The sequence below is a fragment of the Lutra lutra genome, chromosome 10 (genome assembly GCF_902655055.1).
Source record: "Lutra lutra chromosome 10, mLutLut1.2, whole genome shotgun sequence".
Classification (NCBI taxonomy): domain Eukaryota; kingdom Metazoa; phylum Chordata; class Mammalia; order Carnivora; family Mustelidae; genus Lutra; species Lutra lutra.
The window spans coordinates 97,926,544-97,949,734 of record NC_062287.1 but is presented as its reverse complement, the minus strand read 5'-3'; the positions used below and the strand labels follow the sequence as shown (position 1 = coordinate 97,949,734).

General features: G+C 45.5%; 1 protein-coding gene across 2 annotated transcripts; it reads right to left on the bottom strand.

Annotated features, from left to right (window-relative positions):
* Positions 1–7: 7 nt before the first annotated feature.
* On the bottom strand, positions 8–22,946 carry DDB2 (damage specific DNA binding protein 2). Of its 2 annotated transcripts, XM_047691890.1 has the most exons (11): positions 22,812–22,946; positions 22,559–22,715; positions 21,280–21,413; positions 20,706–20,897; positions 4,787–4,932; positions 3,424–3,523; positions 3,146–3,323; positions 2,516–2,658; positions 919–1,083; positions 732–777; positions 8–429 (listed from the first exon to the last, which is right to left on the bottom strand). In XM_047691890.1, the coding sequence occupies exons 2-11, from the start codon at positions 22,683–22,685 to the stop codon at positions 380–382; spliced, it is 1,281 nt and encodes a 426-aa protein (XP_047547846.1). In that variant the 5' UTR covers positions 22,686–22,715; positions 22,812–22,946; the 3' UTR covers positions 8–379. The 2 variants fall into 2 exon arrangements, with proteins under 2 accessions (XP_047547846.1, XP_047547848.1); XM_047691892.1 differs by lacking the exons at positions 20,706–20,897; positions 22,812–22,946 and having other exon boundaries at positions 22,559–22,803.
* Between the last annotated feature and the right edge of the window lie 245 nt (positions 22,947–23,191).

Here is a 23,191-nt window from a genome sequence, read left to right as displayed (position 1 = left end):
CAGAAGCTCAGTTGGGTATGGTTTTATTAGCCACGTCAATCGTGAGCACAAACTGAGGACCACTACCTGATCCCTCTGTCACTGCACGTCAAAGAACAGAGAAGTCCCTTGGCCCCAGGAGAAGCTTGGCTCCAGGCTGGATACAGCAGAGACCCTTGGAGCACCTGGGGTACCAACCCCGGAGAAGTTTCTGGAGCTAAGTCCAAAGCAGTTAACATGCCAGTGTCCCAGTCCCACAGTATCCCATGCCACAGTGTCCCTGCTCCGACCCTAAGACTTGGATACCTTTGGCCCTTTAACACACAGCCGCCTCTTCACACAGGATGTGTTCTCAGGTGGCTCCAAGCTCTGGCTTGGCCCACACCTTCATTAATGGGTCTCATGTCCGCATCCCAGCTTCCTCCTGGCTCCAAATGAGAATGTGATAACCTAGGAGGAGTGAGACCAGTCTGACTTGCACCTTCCATGATCCATCTCTGAGAACTTGGGGCTAGCTCAGGGCACCTAGGACTTGGTCGGGAAATACCAGGAAACCGGGCAACAGCCAGGCATTGTCATGACCAAGTCAAAGCATGAGGCATGGAGGACCTAGGCCAAAGAGTCTGCTGTCTCCTGGAAGTCTTTACTGACTTCTACCCTGGGGTGACTGGTTAAGCTGAGGGGGGCCTGCACTCAACTTGGGGGAGCAGGGTAGGGCTTGGCCAATCTGAGATACAACCTGCTTCACTCACCCATCACAGAGGCCAGCGTGTCCCCCATGGGATTGAACTCATTGAGCTGCGGAGACAAGGGCATAAGCATCAGGAGGAGGTGAGGTGTTGGGAGAAGGACACATGAGAATTTCTGGTCATTTTTGGTCAGTTAAGGTAGGTTGAAGCCCTGTGTCCTCCCATCAATATTTGAGGGCCCAAACCTCACCGAAATGATACCAGAAGATTCTGGGTCATAGAGCTGATACATCATCTTCCCTGAGTTTCCATCAAACACATCGATCGTCCTTAATTCGTGGGGGGTACAGCTTTTGAAATTAGGATCTGGGTATCGGCCCACAACAACGAGGTTGTACCGAGGATGCCAGGTTGCCTAGGAGATGGAGAGTTGTCATGAGAGTAAATGCAGAGTATGATCAAGAGGGACATCGGAAGTATTCTTTGTCACTCTCAACTGTTAATACACTTGCCAGCCATTTAATAATGGAGATAAGACCCACACGAAACTATAAGAACAGCTTTCAAGTGCATGTGCATCCACCCTCCCAAATTTTTAACTAAAACTGGCCTCTGTGGACCTTGGGACACCTTCAGCCCTTCTCTCTCTTTCCTATTTCCTGAGATCATACCAACCAATAAATGTTTTAAGATCAGCTTGACCCAGACGTTAACCAAAGAGGTAAGCCTACAACCGAGCAAAAAGTCTCCAGTAACCAAAACCACGTAGGACATTAGTTCTGAAGGAATCCCACCGCTGTCCCTCCTGCATCAACACAAATGATGGAAGAGTTGGTCAGAAAATGGCTAGTGGCCAAGAAAGGAAAAGAAACCTATGTTCCCCAGCTTACTCTACTCAAAACAAATCTGGCGATTAGTTGGAATGACGGAATCAGATGGGGTTTTCTTAAATCACAAGGAAGTGTTGGAGGAGGAAAGACATGGTTAGCAGGAAGGACAGAGTGGTACGTGCCAGGGCTTGGAAATAAGTCACAAGTCCCACTTGGGAAGCTGGAAATTGTCCTGGCTGGATACAAAGTGGGAGGTGACACATGGATCAGTAAGAACCAACCAGTGAAGAACCCTTGTTCTTAAGAGCTTGGATTTGAGCTGAGGTACGGGGAGACACTCTAGTATTAAATGATCACTGCTGATGTTGTACTTCCCAGGCACTAGACATGTGCTGTAAGCGTATGGATTCTTCCAACAACCCTGTCCATCAGATACTGATACTCACTTTTTAGAGAGGAGGAAACCGAGATCCAAAAGTCAAGCAGCTTACCCAAGGTCTCTAACAGGGGCTGCCGGCCTACCTGAAGCTGGTGCCTCCCACCCCACCCCGTGCTATGTTAACAAAAGAAGTACAGGCATGAAACCTGGAGGCCTGGAGAGGGACTGCACTGTTAGAAAAAGAACAGAAACCAGGAGAGCAGAGGAACCACCAGAGTTGAAGCTGCCTGGGGTGTGGGCAGGAAGGAATCGGAAGACTTAAAGACTGTCAGCCTTGGGGGTTGAGGTCGGCTGCGGGGAGCCAGCAGCACACAGGTAACTGGAGGTGACGGCAAAAGAGCAGGGAGGTGGGCTGAGCTAAACAATCCAGGAAAAGAGTTTATGGGAGACAAAGAAAACCCAGCACAGTGGGATTGCAGCAGGGGGACAGAAGTTGCAGAGAGCACCGGGAGAGAAGAGGCGGCTTTGTGTGGGTGCAGGATGAGATCTGGGATTAGGGATTTTGGATCTGACCTCTCCCTACTTGGGACAGACCCGGTCCATCCCCGTGATCACAGCTCCCTGCCTCCATCACTTACCTTGATGGGCGTCAGGTGCTGGAAGTGGCGGTGAGGGTGTGGGATTAAGCTCGGGGGGCAGTCCCACTGGGAGGCTGAGTAAACCCGGAGCTCACTCTTCTGGTCAGTGGTCAGGAGCTGGGCTCCATCAGGACTGAAACAGGCTGGTAAGTGAAAAGCCCCAGAGATGAAGGAACCCCAGGCCCTTGTCATCCTGGCTGTCACAGACCTCCTCCTGCAGGAGCACCCTCTCTCCCACTCCGCTCTAGACAGAGGTGGACTCTGGACTGTGAACAAAAACATTCTAGAAACTGGGGAGCACCTGGGTGGCTCCGTGGGTTAAGCTGCCGACTCCTGGGCTCAGGTTAGTAATTTCGGAGTCCTCGCTCGGTGGAAAGTCTGCTTGTCCCTCTCCCTTTGCTCCTCCCCCTGCTCGTACGCTCTCTAAAAAATAAAAAAATTAAAAAAAAATTCTAGAAACTTAGCAGCTGTTGGAGGCAGCTAGACTCAAAGTTTCCAAGACATCTACTTGGCTGATGTTCTCAGGGTAGAGGTTTAACCTAGCAGCTCCTAAGCGTCGAGAAAAAAAAATAACCAGAAGCAGTTGGACAGGCAGGGTCTGCAGGAAGGATGAAGTCTGGTATATCACACCTGCGTTGACGGGATGGCTATGCGGCAGTGAGTGGAGGAAGCTGGATTTCCCTCTAACCTGGCGCAGGTCCCAGATTTTCACTGTTTGGTCTACGGAGGCTGTGGCCAGGAACCAATCACAGCATGGATTCAGGGCCACGTGGGTCACTTTCTTTTTGTGCATTCTCAGATTCCAAAGCTGCAGAGAAGGGCTCGGTTCAGATGGGGCGCAGGGAGGCCCAGGGTTGGGGGCAGGGGTAAGGGAGAGAACGGGAGGACCTGGGCTCCAGAGAACGCACCTCCCTGCCGTCCATGTTCAGCAGGATCACGTGCCCCACATTGTCTCCCGTGACCACCATTCGGCTTCTGGCAGACACATCCAGGCTGCAAAACCAGACGCTGGAGGGAGAAACTGTGCTGTAAGATTGCTAGGGACAGAGGCAAGGTCCCTTCCGTCACTGTTGCAGTTCTGGCGTCTAATGTACCAGAGCCGTCCCATCAGGATTTGCCGAAGGCATAACCGTCTTGCCACAGACTCCCAGAGAGGAGCCCTCGGACTTGTCTACCAGCCGTCAGAGGGGATGGGGTGACGGAGCTCCGAAATGTGTCCCTTGACTCAGCCAGTAAGAGTCCTTGAAGCAGCCACAGCTCAGAGCCATAAGGCAAGTCCCCAGGCTAGCCTCCCGCTAGAGCCCTGGGTTCTGAGGAGGACTTGTTTATTGCTTTCTCCCTTCTCTACCCTTTGGGCCAAAGGAGATGACAAACCAAATGGACTGCCCAGCTCTCTTTCCGCAGGGCTGGTGAGAAAGGAACTTCTGCCCCCTTCTGAGCACTTAGGGAAAAAAAGCACACACAACCTCTGTCCTGCTCTTTCGTCTCTCTGACTATTTGAGGATGAAGGGATTGGGTTGGGATTGCTTCAGGGATCCTAAAACCTGGCCAGGAGAGCTCAGGTTCATATTCTTTTCTCTCAATACTCAAATCCTTGCTATAGTGCCCACAAACCTACAAATGTCTTTCAGAGGGAGGATTTCTTGTGGAAGAATAACGTGGAGCAGAGTCTACCCATCTCTGCCCTGACCTGTGTGGGACCGCCCAGGACAGCGGCCAGTGCCGTTAGACCCCCTCACACACACCCTGGACTCTTTAGAGAACAGTAAGAGTCATGTCTCTGCTAGGAATCCAAGTGACAAGCATTTTGTCATTTCTCTAGTCACTTGCTCTTGGGGCATCCCATGGGCTCTGTGGACATGACTGTATCCCTTTCAGCTTCCCTCAAGGAACTGGTTGCATCATTACACCCCAGTGACGTGACGGGAATGAAATCTTAAATTCTTAGTTCCTGCTCCAATCTTTAAGTGGCTTTCCCAGCCATTGCCATGTGAACTAGTGAGAATCAAGGTCTAGAACGCTTTATAGAAGAGCCAAAGCCCTTCCCTTGCTGGGAAGAGCGGAGGTTCTAGAGCCCCTCATTGAAGCAGTAATGCAACCGGAAAGCAGGAAGAGCAACTATGGAAAGTCTCAGCGGGAAGGGTGGGATGTGGCTTCCCCCCAGCAGTTCCCCATGTGCCAGGCATGGGGAACACACACGAGACCCGGGTGCTCTCACCAGAACTACACTGAGAGCCCAGACGCCCTTTCCCTCCTAGTGAGGCTACTCACTTGCAGGTGTCTGAGCTGGCAAAAACTCGGATAGTGTTGCCTTTAAAGTCTTGCAGCCTAGTTGTTCCCTCCATTGAGGAGGTGAAAAACTGGTTGGTATCAAGAGGGTTAAACTTCAGCCCAGTGATGCTCCCTCCAGCTCCAATCTAACACAAGGAAGAGAAAAGCCAGTGAGTGACAGTCAGCCCAGGTGGAGGACGAGGCCTGGGCGCACGGGCTCTGCAGACCAGAGAGCCGGGCGGGCAGCAGGTATGGCCAGGCCAGCCGAAGGGCCTGGACACGGTGATGTGTTCCAAGACGCTCTTTTCTTACTCAAGATTTTAGTTTTAAGTAAATTGTTAAAAAAAAAAAAAAAAACCTAAGCTACGGTACATTTGGTTGTTTTCAGAATACAGTTCTATGAATTTGAACACAGAGATCTGAATAACTACCACCCAAATTGGGACACAGAACAGTTCCATCCCCTCAAAAAACTTGCTTGTGCCCTCCCGGCGTGGTCACACCCCCGCCCCACCTGTAACAGCTTGGCCACCATGGCTCTGCTCTCCATCATTATGCTATGGCTTTGCCTTGAACGGAACGTTCTAGAAGTGACTCCCACAGTTTGCATCCTCTTGCGACTGGCTCCCTTCATCTGACTCAGCATGGCGCCCCCGAGACACGGCCAGGTTGCTGTGTGTACCCATTGCTCACCCATCACATTCTCCTGCTGGCCTTTCCGAAACAGGGATGCACCACAGCTTACTTACTATTGCCCGGAGCTCTTTAGAAGAGCCCCAGCTCGGAACAAGGCCTGGATTAGGAGGGCAGGAGTCAGATCTGAGCTCCTCCCTAATTTTTCCAGACATCCCCGACAATGGTGATGAAAACGATCATGATAACATCAGCAACGTCTCCAGCTCTTACGCTGCTGCTCTCCCAGCCTCACAGACTCCCCAAGGTCTTTGACCCAGCGCCCGCTTAGCTCACTCAACACGCTCACTGGCACGTTCCGTCCCCTATCCAAAGCAGTCTAACCAGTGCCTGTCGTCCGCCTAACCCTCTTCTGCTCCCAACACCTGAGTCCTGTGCTCACCCGGGCTTCGTGGGGTCTGTTCTTAAACCTGTATATGCCCGTTGTACTTTTTGTTGTAATTATGTAATTTAATTAAACATGTAACTTAATTACATGTCATTTATTAACCATTTCATAAAAATGATAAACTTTAAACATTTCAATGAAACATTTAAACATTTAAACATGTTAAGTTAATTAAACAGAAGAACTACGTGCAAAAAGGAAGAACGCTGTTATTTCTATGAGAGTCATGTTGAACGCTTTGGAAAAACCAGATGAAAAATGAGTTGTTAAAAATGATAGTTGTCAAATTAAGCAAGGGTGCGATACTTATAAACACGTAGCATGGGAAATAAAACTTGAAGAAGAATCTACAATCAGATTTCTTTCACAACTGCCTTTAAATTATGTCTTCACGGGGCCCTTGGGTGGCTCAGTCAGTTAGGCTCCTGACTCTTGATTTCGGCTCAGGTCATGATCTCATGGGTTGTGGGATTAAGCCCTGTGATGGGCTCTGTGCTCAATGGGGAGTCTGCTTGGAATTCTCTCTCTCTATCCCACTCGTACACTCTGTCTCTCTCTCTCTCTCTCAAATGAATAAATAAAATCTTAAAAGATTTTTTTTTAAGTGAGGGGAGAAGCAGAAGGAGAGGGAGAAGCAAGACTCCCCACTGAGGAGGGAGCCTGATGCAGGGTTTGATCCCAGGACCCAGAGATTATGACCTGAGCCAAAGGCAGATGCTTAACCATCTGAGCCCCCAGGTGCTCCAATAAATAAATCTTTTTTTTTAAAGATTTTATTTATTTATTTGACAGAGAGAGAGAGATCACAAGTAGGCAGAGGCAGGCGGCGGGAGGGGGGAAAGCAGGCTCCCTGCTAAGCAGAGAGCCCTATGTGGGACTTGATCCCAGGACCCTGGGATCATGACCTGAGCCGAAGGCAGAAGCTTAACCCACTGAGCCACCCAGGCACCCCCAATAAACAAATCTTAAAAAAAAAAAATTTTGTCTCCACTTTTAGGAAAAGGGAAACTAGACCCTATAAAAAGTACATTATGGGAGTGATTTCTGTAAAACCAGGTGAGCCCTCATCAGTGGACCATGACGCCCAGAAAAGGACTGGTCCTATGTCAGAGCATCAGTAGTAAACACATACATAAACATTTTAAGCTAAAATACATGTGTGTTCTTTCTAGTAAGGGCTGACTTAAGTGGTTACGACCAACTCTTTCATTGAGAAGGAAGAACAAAACCAGGGCAAGGTGTGATAACCAAATACACTGGAAACTTCCAATACCAGAGATGATGGCTAGCTCATCAGCCTTCTGTTGAGAACTAGAAAAGGGAAACAGAATCAGTATCTCTGAAGAGAAGCTTTTGAAGTCAATGAGCGCTATGAAGGCATCAGGGACTTGAAGGCTGACATCCTAGAGAGAGGAGAAGCAGCAGGTAGGCCTGACTTTGGATGCCGCCTTTCCCCTTGAAGCCTATGCAGCCCGGAAAGATGTGATTGGGAAGCAGAGGGAGCAAACTGCAGAGAAGCTGAATGGAAAATGGTAGGTGGCTCCAAGGCTGAGAAGCTGGGCTGAGGTTTTGCCAGTCTTGCAGGGTAAGAGGAGGTCTGGGGAAAAAATCCAGCTTTTAGTTAGGATCCCTGACATGCTAGAGATAAGAGCAAACTGGAACTAGTCTGACGCTCACAAAGACTGAAAAGTCCAGATTCAAATCATTTCTTTCTTTCTTTCTTTTTTTAAAGATTTTACTCATTTATTTGTCAGAGAGAGAGAGCAAGAAAGAGGGAACACAAGCAGAGGTAGTGGGAGAGGGAGAAGCAGGCTTCCCGCTGAGCAGGGAACCAGATGTGGGGCTGGATCCCAGGACCCAGGATCATGACCTGAGCCGAAGACAGACACTTAACTGACTGAGCCCCCCAGGTGCCTCCAGATTCAAATCATTTCAATTTCACTGGATGAAGATGATCTGGTTCCATCCTACCTGCCTGTCAGAAAGAAAAAAAAAGTCTCTGGAGGAAAATATCACCACTCAAAACTTCAAATTATCTCTACAAGTTTTCATATGCAATATGTGGCACTGAATCTAAAATCACCCAGCATATCAGAAGATAAGGCCAAATAACCAAAAACTAAGGAAAAAACATTTGAAAGACACAGGAGATCCAGATATTAGAGTTATTAGATACAGGCTTGAAAATAATTGTGATTAATTTATTTAAAAAAAAAAAATAGACCTGGGGCGCCTGGGTGGCTCAGTTGGTTAAGTGTCTGCCTTTGGCTCAGGTCTCCATCCCAGGGTCTTGGGACTGAGCCCTGCATTGGGTTCCATTGCTCATCAGGGAGTCTGTTACTCCCTGTCTTTCTGTCCCTTCCCCCACTCATGCTCCCCACCAACCCTCTCGAAAAACTGACGAAGGATTTAAACAGACATTTTTTTTAAAGACATGCAAATGGCCAGGAACATGTGAGCAGATGCTAAGCACCATTAGTCACCACTAGATACTATTTCACACCCCTCTGAGGGAAATGATAAAAAAGATGGACAGTGACAAGATAACCCCTGAAAGGAGAGAAAACACTTGCAAACTAGATCTAATAAGAAGTTAATATCAAAAATATATGAGGAACTCAGTAGCAAAAAACAAATAAACAAACAAAAAAACCCCAAATAACCTCATTAAAAACTGGTCAAGGGACCTCAATCAACATTTCTCCAAAGAAGACACACAAATGGCCAACAGGTATATGAAAACGCGGTCAACATCACTAATCCTGACATCAGGGAAATACAAATCAAAACCACAATGCTATCACTTTACACGTGTTAGAATGGCTATTATGGAAACAACAAAAGATAAGAGGTGTTAGCGAGGGTGTGCAGAAAAAGGTACTCTTGCACTCGGTTGATGGGAATGTAAATTGGATGGGGCCCTGTGGAAAACAGTATGGAGGTTCCTCAGAAAATACACCATATGGTCCATATGAGTCCCACTTGTGGGTATAGAGTCCAAGGAAATGAAACGAGCTTCTTAGTGTGTTATCTTCCTTCCTGTGTTCACTATAGCTACTCACAACAGCCCAGGAAAGGAAACCACCTCAGTGTCTGCTGATAAATGAAGGGATAAAGAAAATGTGGTATGTATGTATGATGGAGTATCATGGAGCCCTCAAGGAGAAGGGAATCCTGCCATTTGTGACGACCAGGGGGAAGTTTCACTAAGTGAAATAAATCAGACACAGACACTGCACGATCTCAATTATATGTGGGTCTACAGATGTGGAATTCATAAAAGCTCAGAGTAGAATGGTGGTTGCCAGGGACTTGGGGATGGAGGAGATGGGGAGATGTGGGTCAAAGGGTACAAAGTGTCAATCATGCAGGGTGAATAAGTTCCAGAGATCTAATATATAGCGTGGTGACGTAGTTAATAATACTGTGTTGTGTATGTGAAATTTATTAGGAGTTGATCTTAAGTGTTCTCAGACAGACACACAAGGTAATATGTGAAGTGATGAATGTTAACTAGCTTGACTGTGGTAATCATTTTTTTTAAGATTTTATTTATTTATTTGACAGAGAGAGATCACAAGTAGGCAGAGAGGCAGGCAGAGAGACGGGGAAGCAGGCTCCCCACTGAGCAGAGAGCCTGATGAAGGGCTCAATCCAGAACGCTGGGATCATGACCTGAGCGGAAGGCAGAGGCTTAACCCACTGAGCCACCCAGGTGCCTCAACTGTGGTAATCATTTGCAATGTACCCATGTTAAAATTCACCCTATATGCTTTAAATATGTGCAGTTTTTAATTGTCAATTGTATCGCAATAAAGCTGGAAAAGTGTTGTTTAGGATATGGAGAAATGGGAGCCCTCCTACATTGCTGATGGGAATGTGAAATGGAGTAGTCACTGCGGAAAATGGTTTGACAGTTCCTCAAAAACTCAAAATTACCGTATGCCCCAGCAATTCCGCTCCTACACATATACCCAAGAGAAATGAATATGTATGTTCACATGAAAACTTGTATACAAATATTCCTAGAAGCATCTGTAATAAAAGAAGGCTAAAAATCAATGCCTCAAAACATCCATCTCAAGAAGTTGTGAAAGTAACAGGAAAAGAAAGTAGGAGAGGGCTGCCTGTGTGGCTCAGTCAGGTAAGCATCTGACTCTAGATTTCGTCTAGGGTCATGATCTCAGGGTTGTGGGATCGAGCTCCACGTCAGGGTCTGTGCTCAGCATGGAGTCTGCTTGTCCCTCTCCCTCTGCTCCCCCTGCTCTCTCTCTCTCTCTCCAAAATAAATAAGTAAAATCTCAAAAAAAAAAAAAAAGGAGAAAAAAAGAACAGAAATTAATGAAACAGAAAACAAATATACTGTGAGAGAATTAACCAACAAAAGTTGGGGGTGCCTGGCTAGCATGCAAGAGCATGCAACTCTTGATCTCAGGGTTGTGAGTTCAAGCCCCACACTGGGCATGGAGCCTACTTTAAAAAGAAAAAAAAAAGTCAGTTTAACGCAAGACTAATAAAATTGATAAATCCCTGTTGAGACCGATCAAACGGAAGTTACCAATAACCAATGTAACAGATCAAAAAAGGGACATCAATATAAATCCTAGACATTTTAAACAATTATAAGAGGATATAACTAATCTGATGCCAATATTAAAACTTGGATGAAATGGACAAATTCATTAGAAAAATGCAAACCTGCCAAACTGACAGAACATGAAAGAGAAAATCAGAATGGTCTGAGACCTATTAAAGACATTGTGGGGGGGTGCCTGGGTGGCTCAGTGGGTTAAGCCTCTGCCTTCAGCTCAGGTCATGATCTCAGGGTCCTGGGATCAAGCCCTGCATCGGGGCGGGGAGGGGGGTGGTCTCTGCTCAGCAGGGAGCCTGCTTTCCCCCCTCTCTCTCTGCCTGCCTCTCTGCCTACTTATAATCTCTCTCTCTCTGTCAAATAAATAAATAAAATATTTAAAAAAAAAGAAGACATTGCAGTTACAACTAAAAACTTTCTTGCAAAGTAAATTCCAGACCCTGATAGCTTCACTGTTGAATGTACTAAACATTTCAGGAAGAAATAATATCAGTCCTTTTTTTTTTTAACTTTGTTTAAAAAACTTTGTTGAAAAGTTGCAAAAATTGCACCAAGAAGTGCTTTTCTGGAAAAAAAAAAAACACCTACTTTTTTGGAATCGTTGAAAATAAATTGCCAACATGATGTCCCATGGTCCTCAAACACACTACTGTGTATTTCCTGTAAGAACATGCTTCTGGGTAACCACAATAAGACCATCAAAACTTAGGGATATCCAAAGTGGTTCAGACTCATAGAAACAGAAAGTGTAATTGTGGTTGCCAAGGCCTGAGGGAAGGGGAAAATGAGGAACTTATTCAGTGGGTACAGAGTTTCAGTTTTACATGATGAAGTTCTACAGTTCTGCTCCAAAATGACATGAATACAGTTAACACTACCATACACTTAAAAATGGTTCAGTGATAAATGTTATGTGCTTTTACCACAATTTTTAAGAAGCAGTATTACCTGCTAGAGATATAATTGGAAAGGTTAAAAAAAGGGGTGGGAGAAGAAAATTTAAATTAAAAATTTGAATATGAAACTAAAATAAACATAGAAAAATCACTTCACATAGGGGTGCGTGGGTGGTTCAGTTGGTTAAGTGTCTGTCTTTGACTCAGATCATGATCCCAAGGTCCTGGGATGGAGCCCAGCCTAGGGCTCCCTGCTCGGCGTGGAACCTGCTTCTCCCTCTCTCTGTGCCCCTCCCCACCACTCGAGCTCTATCTCAAATAAATAAAAATTTTAAAAAATGAATCAGTGTAACATCACATTAGCAGAATAAAGGGGGAAAACCATATGCTGATCTCAAGAGATACAAAAAAGTATTTGATGAAATTCGATTATCATTCATGCTAAGAACTTCTGGTATCTTCTTTTATTTAGAAGTAAAAGGGGGAACTTCCATAGTCTGATAGAGGATATTAAAAAACAGACAAGTTTTAACACACAAACATGCTCCTCTGTGTGTACGTAAGAGAAGTGAAAACAGGTGTTCAAGCAAAAACTTGTACGTGAACATTCACAGCCGTTGTATTCATAAGAGCAAAAGGTGGAAACAGCCCAAACATCCATCAGCAGACGAATGGATAAATAAAGTGTGGCATATCCATATGACGGCCCATTATTCAGTTATAAAAAGGAATGAAGTGCTTATACAAGTTGCAGCATGGATGAAAATTGAAAACATTATGCTAAATCAAAGAAGCCAGACCCAAAAGGGCAAATATCATGTGATTCCATTTATACGAGGTACCTAGAAGAGTTGACTTCATAGAGACAGAAGGCAGATTAGAGGATCTAGAGGAGGGTAGTAGAAAGTCATTGTTTAATGGGTACAGAGTTTTATTTTGGGAAGATGAAAAAGTTTTGTAGACGGTTGGTGGTGATAGTTGTGCAGTGTGCTTAATTGTACACTTAAAATGGCTAAAAAGGGGGTATGCCTGGCTGGCTTAGTTGGAAGAACATGCAACTGCTGATCTCAGGGTTGTGAGTTCGAGCCCCATGTTGAGTGCAGAGATCACTAAACAACAACAAAAAAACCTTAAAAATGGTTAAAATGGTAAATTGTATGTTAGCTGTATTTTACCACAATAATAAGTAGAAGAAATCATACTTAATGATCAAATAGAAAAGCCTTCTATGACCAAGCACAAGACAAGCATGTCTGCTATATTTAACACCAACAACGTACTAGAGGTCTTGCCAATGGAACAGGGCAAAAAAGAAGTATAAGAATAGTAAAGAGAGAAACCAAACTCTCCTTATTTGTAGAGGACAAGATTGCGTAGGAAAAAAATTTTAAATCTTCAGATAAACTATTAATATTAGTAAGTGTGGATTTTTGCTTCCAACCATGATGGAATGTCCTATCCTCCTGCGTTAAACCACCGAAAAAATGGGACACGATACATGAACTAGGTTCTCAGACATTGGACAACAGACAGCACAAGACAGGAGGGAAAGAAAGGAGAGAGCCCTGTGACTGCCCCAGCTTGACTGTTTGGAGAGCGTCTTCAGGATGCAAGACAGGGAGGAACCATACGGCCCAGCAATCTCACTGAGCTGAGGAGACAGAGTTTTAGGAAAGCCAACACAGCAAGAATTAGTGGGAAAAATCTGGGGAGGAGAGAGACACACAGAAGAAGCATTCTGGAGAGTTTCACAAGGGTCCTCTCAAGTCTTTGGGGGAGTATTAATGTATCCGTGTGTCTGAGGAAACTACCCAAGACTGGAGGAGGGGACGGAGAGAAACATCATACATTGGTAGGGGAGAAATCCTCAGAACAGTCTGTGTTCTCATGGTCAGGAAAGGGAAGACTTAATATACAAAACATCGAGTCCTTGGGTGCCTGGGTGGCTCAGTGGGTTAAGCCTCTGCCTTCCGCTCGGGTCATGATCTCAAGGTTCTGGGATCGAGCCCCACATCGGGCTCTCTGCTCAGCAAGGAGCCTGCTTCTCCCTCCCCGTCTGCCTGCCTCTCTGCCTACTTGTGATCTTTCTCTATGTCAAATAAATAAATAAAATCTTAAAAAAAAAATTGAGTCCTCAGAAGGGTATTGCCTCAGGGTGAGAACAGGTTATATCTATGGGCTGCCTTAAACCCATTCTCTTTGGGGTAAAACCATGCTCACTGGGGTCTCCAAGATGTCCATGTGCTAAGCCATGGACCCTGTGAACAATAAATACACTAGATGACAAAAGGGACTTTCTTGAGATGGGAAGTTTACCTTGGATTATTATCTGGGTGGGATAGATATAATCAAACTCAAAATGGTCTTTATAAGAGGTACCCAGGAGGAGTCAGAGGCCGAAGAGAAGGTAATGGAAGACAGAAGCAAAAAAATCAGGGTGATGTACTTTGAAGACAGAAGAAGCAGCCATTGCCCAGCAATTCAGTCACAAGAAGCTGAAACACACAAGCAAACAGATTCTCCCCTCGGAACCTTGAGAAAGAACTAGCCCTGCCAACACCTTGACCTTAAATCCAAAAAAAATGATTTCAGACTTCTGACCTCCAGATCTCCAGAACTGTAAGAAATAAAATTGTGTTCTTTTAAGACACCAAGCCTGTGGTAATTTGCTATAGAGGCAATAGGAAACTAATATAGTAACTGGATTAACAAAGCTTAAAGTAAGCCTTGAAGGTATCAAACTGCTTAGAAGTAACTGCATCCCAGAACAAAGCCCAACACTACTTAAAAGAATACAACACAGGGGCGCCTGGGTGGCTCAGTGGGTTGGGCCGCTGCCTTCGGCTCAGGTCGTGATCTCAGGGTCCTGGGATCGAGTCCCGCATCGGGCTCTCTGCTCAGCAAGAAGCCTGCTTCCTTCTCTCTCTCTCTCTGCCTGCCTCTCCGTCTACTTGTGATCTCTCTCTGTCAAATAAATAAATAAAATCTTTAAAAAAAAAAAAAAGAATACAACACAATCCAACATCCCACCATGTACCATTCACAATGTCTGGCACCCAGTGAGAAATTACCAGGCATGCAAAGAAGCATGAAAATAGAACTCATAACCAGAAGAAAACATAATGAGCAGAAACATCCTCAGAAGTGACACAGATGGGGGCGCCTGGGTGGCTCAGTGGGTTAAAGCCTTTGCCTTCGGCTCGGGTCATGATCCCAGGATCCTGGGATCGAGCCTCACATCGGACTCTCTGCTCAGCAGGGAGCCTGCCTCCTCCTCCTCTCTCTCTCTGCCTGCCCCTATGCCTACTTGTGATCTGTCTGTCAAATAAATAAAAATCTTTAAAAAAAAAAAAAAAAGAAGTGACACAGATGATAGAATTAGCAAAAATATTAAAATCGCTATCACGAATGTACTCTATATGGTCAAGAGAGTAGAGGAAGTAGTGAACATGAAAAAAGAAATAGAATATATTTAAGAAGGCCCAAATCAAACTTCTAGAGATGATACACAACATCTGAAAAAAAAAATACATCTAATACAGATTAGATAATGCAGAAGATTGTGAATATGTAAGACAGCAATAGAAGCTATGCAAAATAAAATGGGGGGGATTAAAAAATGAACAGTTTATCAATGACCTGCAGGACAGACAATACCTAATAGCCTAACATATATATAACTGGAATCCCAGAAAATAAAAGGGGGGGGAACTATTTGAATAAATTATGACCTAAAATTCTCCAAATTTTAAAAAAAGATTTTATTTAATTATTTGACACAGACAGAGAGAGATCACAAGTAGGCAGAGAGGCAGGCAGAGAGAGACAGGTAAGCAGGCTCCCCGCTGAGCAGAGAGCCCTATGAGGGGCTCGATCCCAGGACCCTGAGATCACGACCCAAGTCAAAGGCAGAGGCTTAACCCACTGAGCCATCCAGGCGCCCCAAATTTTCCAAATTTGATGACAAACCCAGAGATCCAAGAGGTACAATGAACCCCAAAGAGGAGAAACATGTAGAGAAATACACCAGATAAATCACAATCATTTTTAAAGCAGCCAGAAGGAAAAAAGAAAGGAAAAAGTCATGTAAAGAGGAACATAAGAATGAGAGAAGACTTTGCATCAGAAATCATCTCCAAAGTAGTAAAAGCAAGAAAACAAAAACAAAAGCCTGTGAACCGGGGTGCCTGGGTGGCTCAGTGGGTTAAAGCCTCTGCCTTCAGCTCAGGTCATGGTCCCAGGATCCTGGGATGGAGCCCCACATCTGACTCTCTGCTCAGCAGTGAGCCTGTTTCCCCTTCTCTCTCTGCCTGCCTCTCTGCCTACTTGTGATCTTTCTCTGTCAAATAAATAAATAAGATCTTGAAAAGAAAAAGTCTGTGGACCTAGAATTCTATACTAGCAAAGATATCTTTTCCCCTAAAAACGACAAACAAAGGAAAAAAACGGTATCACCAACCAACCCACATTATAAGAAATGTTGAAGAAAATTCTCCAGGCAGAAGGAAAATATTACCAAAAGGAAATCTAGATCACACAAAAGAATGAAAATCACTGGAAATGGCAAATATGTAAATATTAAAGTTTTTCTTCTCATTTAAAAAAATCCTTAAAAGATACCTACCCTACAACACAGTCATTCCCCAACTAGGTAGCTACTCAAGAAAAATGAAAACATATATCCACACAAAGATGGTATATAAATGTTCATAACAGCTTTATTTTTATTTGAAAAAAAAATCCAAATATCCTTCTGAAGGTGAATGGATAAACTGCGGTACGTTGTTATAATGGAACACTACCGAGAAAGAAAAGAAAACCCAACTGATACATGTAAAAATGTAGATGAATCTCAAACAATTATACTGAGTGAAAGCCAGGGAAAAAAAGAGGTCTATATTGTACTATGTCATTTACAGAAAAGTCTAGAAAATGCAAATTAACCAATAGGGTTAGAAAGCAGATTAACAATTTTCAAAGGTAGGGAGGGGTGGATTGCAAAGGGGTATGAGGAAACTTTGGGGCTGAAAAAAAGACACAAATAACCCATACTGAGAATGTGTAGGTATCACTAAAGATCCTGTGGACATTAACCGGATAGTAAGGAAATACCAAGAACAAATTCATGTGACTAAATTCAACAACTTAGGTAAAATGGACAAATTTCTTGAAAGGCAAACTGCCAAGCTCATTCACAAGAAACATAGGACCTAAAATGCTCCATAGCTAGGAAAGATATTGAACACATAGTTAACTCCCCAACAAGGAAAACTCCAGTCCTAAACACACTACAAAAATTTTAAGGAAGAGATACTATCAATTTACACAAAGAATTCCAGAAAATACAAGAGGTAGGAAGGAATACTCCTAACTTTTTTATGAGGTCTGCATTAGCCTGATACCAAAGGGATTACAAAACACAAAAGGGAATTATAGGATATTGTTAGTGGTCGTCTGGTACATGATCTTAAACTAGAATATCTGAGATAATAAGTAAAATACAACAGATTCTAGGGTAGAATATTTACGCAAAAATCTAAGTAGAGGTTTGGGTGTGTGTAATAGTGTATACACACAGAGAAAGAGGTCCCAAATGGAGATTTCAAGTAATTTTTATTCTTCATGCTTTTCTCTGTATTATTTGAAATTCTGAGAAGCATCGATCATTTTACAAGAAGAGTAAAACCAAGTAATCTTCATTTTGAAAATGTCACACGTGTTTCCTTGCCAAGGGCCTGAAAGATGTAAAGATCAGAGCCAAGGTCAGAGGACTAAAGAAGTAACAAAATGAGGGGCACCTGGCTGGCTCAGTCAGTGGAGCATGTGACTCTTGATTTTGGGGTCGTGAGTCCAGGCCCCACGTTGGGCACGGAGCCTACTTAAAAATATTTTTAAAATTTAAAAATTAAAAAGAAAAAAAGAAGTAGCAAAATGAGGCACTGCTGCTCCTTCAGTCCCTGTTCTCAAATCAACTTTCTGTTAGTATCTGGGGGGAAAAACAGAGAGGTCTCCAGACTACCATACCCTTCTTCTGCTCCCATCTAGCCTCTTGCTGGTCACAAAGTTCAGATGCTCAGGCCAATCTCTACCATGCGTGAGGAAATGTCACTTAAAGTCACAGTATACTAGAGAGTGGTATGAACCCAAAGCAGCCTCAGCCTGGTACAAGTTTAAAGCAGACGTCATTCCCCTTTTGGTCAAGAGGCTTTCCTCTAGGACACCCTTAGGCTACTTCTTAAATCTCTCTATTCCCATGTCCTAGATTCCAAGGGGAAAACAAAACAAAAATCTCTTCCTGTCTGAGCTCTGGGTTTTGACTTCAACTTAAAAACTGCCCCTTCTGGGGCGCCTGGGTGGCTCAGTGGGTTAAGCCGCTGCCTTCGGCTCAGGTCATGATCCCAGGTCCTGGGTTCGAGCCCCGCATCGGGCTTTCTGCTCAGCGGGGAGCCTGCTTCCTCCTCTCTCTCTGCCTGCCTCTCTGCCTACTTGTGATTTCTCTCTGTCAAATAAATAAATAAAATCTTTAAAAAAAAAAACAAAAAAACTGCCCCTTCTGGTGGTCACCTGTCTCACCAGCGGGGCAGGAAGCCAAGGTCTGTTCACAGCATTCCTCTGGCTGCCTTTCTTCAGGCCTCACGCACCTGTTTTTTCTTTTTCTTTTTTTTTTAAAGATTTTATCACAAGTAGGCAGAGAGGCAGGCAGAGAGAGAGGAGGAAGCAGGCTCCCTACTGAGCAGAGAGCCCGATGCGGGGCTCGATCCCAGGACCCTGGGACCATGACCTGAGCCTAAGGCAGAGGCTTTTAAGCCACTGAGCCACCCAGACAGCCCAAGCACCTGTTTTCTTGAACATACATCTCATCCCAAGCCTGTCTAACCTGGCCTTTTCTGATGGCTGCTTTGAGGAAGCACTTAAGAAAAGTCATCCTGGGTTCACCCTTGGCCTCATCTATCTCTTCTGTTCCATTTCTGGTGATATGCCCCAAAGAACTGAAAAGTGGGGACTTGAAGAGATATTTGCATACCCATGTCCGTAGCAGCCTTGTTCACAAGAGCCAAAAGGTGGAAGCAACCCAAGTGTCCATCAGCAGGTGAATGCGGAAGCAAAATAGATGGATCAAGTGGGGAATTATTCAGCCTAAAAGAGGAAATTCTGACACCTGCTACAACACAGATGAAGCTAGAGGACATTATGCAAAGTGAAATAAGTCAAAGGATAAAAATTGTGTGATTCCACTTATGCAAGATACTGGTGAGCGTGTCAAAACCATCAAGACAGAAAGTAGAATGGTGGTTGCCAAGGACGGGGAGACGGAAGAATGGGGAGTTAAGTGTTTAGTGGGTACAGAGTTTCACTTTTGCAAGATGAGATTCTGGAGACTAGCTACACAAGAACTCTAATGTGCATAAGGCCGATGAACTGCACACTTAAAAATGGGTAAGAGGGTACATTTTTTTTCTTTAAAGATTTTATTTTTTTATTTATTTGACAAAAAGATCACAAGCAGGCAGAGAGGCAGGCAGAGAGAGAGGAGGAAGCAGGCTCCCTGCTGAGCAGAGAGCCCGATGCGGGGCTCAATCCCAGGACCCTGAGATCATGACCTGAGCCGAAGGCAGCGGCTTAACCCACTGAGCCACCCAGGCGCCCCAAGAGGGTACATTTTTGATGTATTTCATCACCATCTTTAAAGATCAGAACATTTCATGTAAAAAAAAAAAAAATTAGGACTTCAGGCTTCATTTGAATAAATCAGATCTGATACCATCATTGCACCTAGATTCTTTTTTTTTTTTAAAGATTTTATTTATTCATTTGACAAAGATCACAAGTAGGCAGAGAGGCAGGCAGAGAGAGAGGGGGAAGCAGGCTCCCTGCTGAGCAGAGAGCCCGATGCGGGGCTCCATCCCAGGAGCCTGGGACCATGACCTGAGCAGAAGGCAGCGGCTTTAACCCACTGAGCCACCCAGACGCCCCAAGGGACCTAGATTCTTACACATTAATCGTCTCCGGTGTACCTCTGACCCACCCCCTATCATTCTTTTTCCTGTTTGGCTTCTCTAAGCATGTGAGTTTGTGGCTTCTGCTCTAAACACAGAAAGCCACTTATGACCGTACAGCCCTCCACTGTTAGCCCCCTGCCGGGCAAACTAAGGTCTTCTCTTTGGTGGCGGGGTCAGCACCATCCTGCCTCAGCAACTCATGATTAAATACTAACCATGCCTAGAAAATGCTACGTCAAACTGCCCCAAACACACTCTGCCTTTCCTTTTTCTCTCCATTTACCTAATTATTGTTCTTCCCCACTCCCTACTCACCCATGAGCCTTCTCTCTAACTCAAAAGGGGTTCTTCCTTCTCTCACGTTCTGCAGCATTTAGCATCGGTAGTGTCAATTACCTTGTATGTATATCCCATCTTCCCAGTTACACTTCAAGGCCCTCATTTGTTCAACAAACATAAAGCAGCAGTGCCTGGGTGGCTCAGTGGGTTAAACCTCTGCCTTGGGCTCAGGTCATGATCTCAGGGTCCTGGGATCGAGCCCCAGATCGGGTTCTCTGCTCAGCAGGGAGACTGCTCCCCGCCCCCTGCCTGCCTCTCTGCCTGCTTGTGATCTCTCTCTCTGTCAAATAAATAAATAAAATCTTAAAAACAAAACAAAACAAAAAACAAATATAAAGCAGCGACTCGAGGCCAAACCTTGTTCTGGGCACTAGGCATATGGTGGTGAACCAGAAAGGCAAGGTCCCTCTTAATGTGGAACTTACTTTCCTAAGACATTTGTATGGGCAGAGACATACAAATAAGTAAAACATTTCGGGTACTGATAAACATTGTTCAGGGGGTGGGGAGAGTGAGGCAGGGTAAGGAGAGAGGGAGTGAATGAGTGAAGCAGAGGCTCCTTTAGACAGAGTGGTCAGCGACGGCTGTTTGAAGAAGTACATGAAGCCAAGACCTGAGTGGTAAGGGGGAGCCAGCCATGAGAAAAGCATGAGAAAGAACACCCCCGTCAAAGAGAACAGCAAGTGCAAAGACCCCATTTTAGGAATAGAAATAGCTAGTGTGGCTCAAAGCCTAGGAAGTGGGGAAAGACAGTAGTAGGAGATGAGGCCAAGAGTTAAGAAGGGCTCAGATTCTGTTGTGTGTGATAACTTACAAGAGGGTGATCAATATTTTATACCTTCTAATGTTTTAAGGGCTGGCACTCAAGGCAGATCTGAATAGCATTACCATTTACTCGTTTGAAAATACCCCGTTCCTTCTGATCCCAATCATCTCCTCGTTCCCCGATAACTTTTCTTTCCTTCCACAAATACTTCTTCAGCACTACTGACTGGTACAGGGAACTGCTCACCCCTTTAATGAAGGTAGGTTTGTCCTTTATGCCAAAGTTCCAGAGCATGATATCTCCCCCTTTGGAACCCACAGCCAGGGTGCTGGGGTGAGTTGGGTGCCATGCCAAGGATGTGGCCCTCCTGTCAAAGGGGGCAGCCTTTTGGAATATCCGGTAAGAAGCCAGAGAGTGCAGAAAGGCCTGCTGGAGACCCTGACACAGAGGAAGAAAAAAAAAAAAAAAGAATTAAGTTGAATTAAAACCCAAGTCCTGGGTAAATTGCCAATCTCTGCCTCCTCCATAGATGAGCTCTAGGGCCAAGTCCTGCCATCAAAGAAAAACTAACCGCCTGGCTCTGCAGGCAACATGCATGAACTCATCTTGGAAAGCAAGGGGGCAGAGTGCATTCCAGATGAGACCTTTACGGCATAAGACTTCTACCTGGCTGAATGCCCAGTAGGTCAGTCCCCAACACAGAGGTGATCTGACCATTCTGACAACCTGCTGAACCAACCCAGTATCTAACCTGAGAACATCCCCATAATGAAAAGGTACCAGGCAACCCCTGGAGCACTTCAGCCAGGAAACACCTCACCTGCTGCAGTGATGGCCAGACAGCGTTGCCTAGCTTATGGTGGTGGAGGGCCCTGACGATGCTGCTTGGTGGCGGGACCTGCAGGCTAGCCAACCCCGCCCAAAGGCAGCCTGAGTCAAATCTTCTGCTAGAACCTGCCAAGCAGAACAGACACATATTTTCCTCTCTCTTCTCACGCACACAAGAGTTTCCTGCTGAAATCTCAGAAAGCAAGCCTTGTTTTTTCATGCTGCACAGCCAGTCTCTCCCATCACCTCCTGAGATCTTTCCATGGTCTGCTCACTCTCATTCAGCACAAGAAGTAAAGTAAGGATTCAGCCCCTTGCCCCAAACACTCTCTGAAATAGTAATTTTGAAGTGGAAACTAAATAGGAAATCATAGGAAACCAGACCCTTTGCAGGGTTTCTGAGCAGGGAGCCGAAAAGACACACAGGAATAAAGTTTATGCAGAACTCTTCCCAGTGGGCTGGGAAACTCATGCTATGGTTGGGTGACAATTTTAAAATCACACATGATACATAATAAAAGGGTTTTAGGATAGCACAGTAGAAGTGACTGAGGAAAGAAGTATCTTTAAATCCTGCATTAAAATAATGTAGAGGTGACAAGTTGTTGGCCCCAAGTCCAATCTGCTCTTTTGGAAACCAGCGGATCTAGAGGGTCTGGTGGCTAGAAATTAACTAAGCTGCTTTTGGAGAGGTAGATCCACTTAGAATAGGGATAAAGATGTATTTGAGGACCTGGTCTCTATGAATCTGGTCTCTTGACGACCCATTCCTTCTTTTTATGGACAAAAAGCACTTCAGCAACAACCCCCTGCGCCAGTCTTTTGTGTTCTCCCACACTCCTTATCGCCCCAGGTTCAAGCCCCAATAAACCTCAGAGACTGAGTTTTCTAAGGAAGGAAATTGAGGGTTCTTACAGAGGAAACCAAGGACACACAGCTAGCAACCATGACTATAGAAATTCAGCACACACACCACCAGGCAAGGTAAGGTTATTTTAAGCAGTCCTCGTGTGTAAAAATCCTGGGACAAACAAGAATTGGAAGGTCCCTTGTGTCTTATGTAATGGAGCTCATCTGCCTCTCCCCGTCACCTGAGGGGGGTTAAGCCCAAGCCCTGATGTCAAAGGAAGGACCTGCAGAAAAATGCACAGCCCGAGGCATCCAAAACTTGGGACAGCCTGGAGAAACCAGTAGCACCCATCCCCCACTCCAGCCTCCTGCGTGAGAACCCCAAAAGGCGGAATTATTAAAGCAGCAGGCGCAGGCAGTACCAGGGCCCTTCACACAGAGCTTCTTGGCCTCGGGCTCCAGCTCCCGGGGGCTTCTGCTCCTCTTGCTCTTGGGGCGCACAGCCACCTCGGGGGTCTTCTGGGTTTCTGGGCGTTTCCTAGGAGCCATCGCGTCCTCCGTGCGAAAGGGTACTGTGCCCTACGCCGAGATCGTGGAGGGAAGATTGTGAAGCCCCTGGGGAGAAACAAGGCGGGGACCAGGGAAATAAGCCAACTTCCCGCCAAACAGCCTCACCGCTTTCAATCTGGCTTCTAGCTCCGGCCCCGCCCCTCTTGGAGACGCCCCGCCCCTCCCGCGAAGAGTGGGGCACGAGAGGGGAGGAGCTCGGGGGCTCCCTAGGGAAACGGGACGGAGCCTACGTGCTGGGCCAAATTGTGCCCGTCAGCTGATCTGCCAGAAATAAAGATGGCCGCCACCGCGAGGCCACCCAATTTGAAGCCTCTTCAGAATCCGCTCTGCCCGGCCTCCGCCGGTTCCCCAGGAGACCAGGTACCAATCAAGGCTTCGGCTCCGCCTCCTCTAACTTTTAATTGGTGTTCAGGCCCTCTCGGGCTTTAGGATTGGCTGTTTCTGGCGATAGAAAGCTTTGTAGAAAGCTACCCGCCCCTCCGCGA

What these genes read in the sequence shown, in the direction of transcription:
- DDB2 (XM_047691890.1), bottom strand. Translation starts at nt 22,685, where the DNA reads ATGGCTCCTAGGAAACGCCCAGAAACCCAGAAGACCCCCGAGGTGGCT. An exon ending in TAGCCATCCCGTCAACGCAG is followed by an intron (nt 2,659 to 3,145) that starts GTGTGATATACC and finishes TTCACTTACCAG; the next exon opens with CCTGTTTCAGTCCTGATGGA. An exon ending in AGCACCTGACGCCCATCAAG is followed by an intron (nt 1,084 to 2,515) that starts GTAAGTGATGGA and finishes TCCATCTCCTAG; the next exon opens with GCAACCTGGCATCCTCGGTA.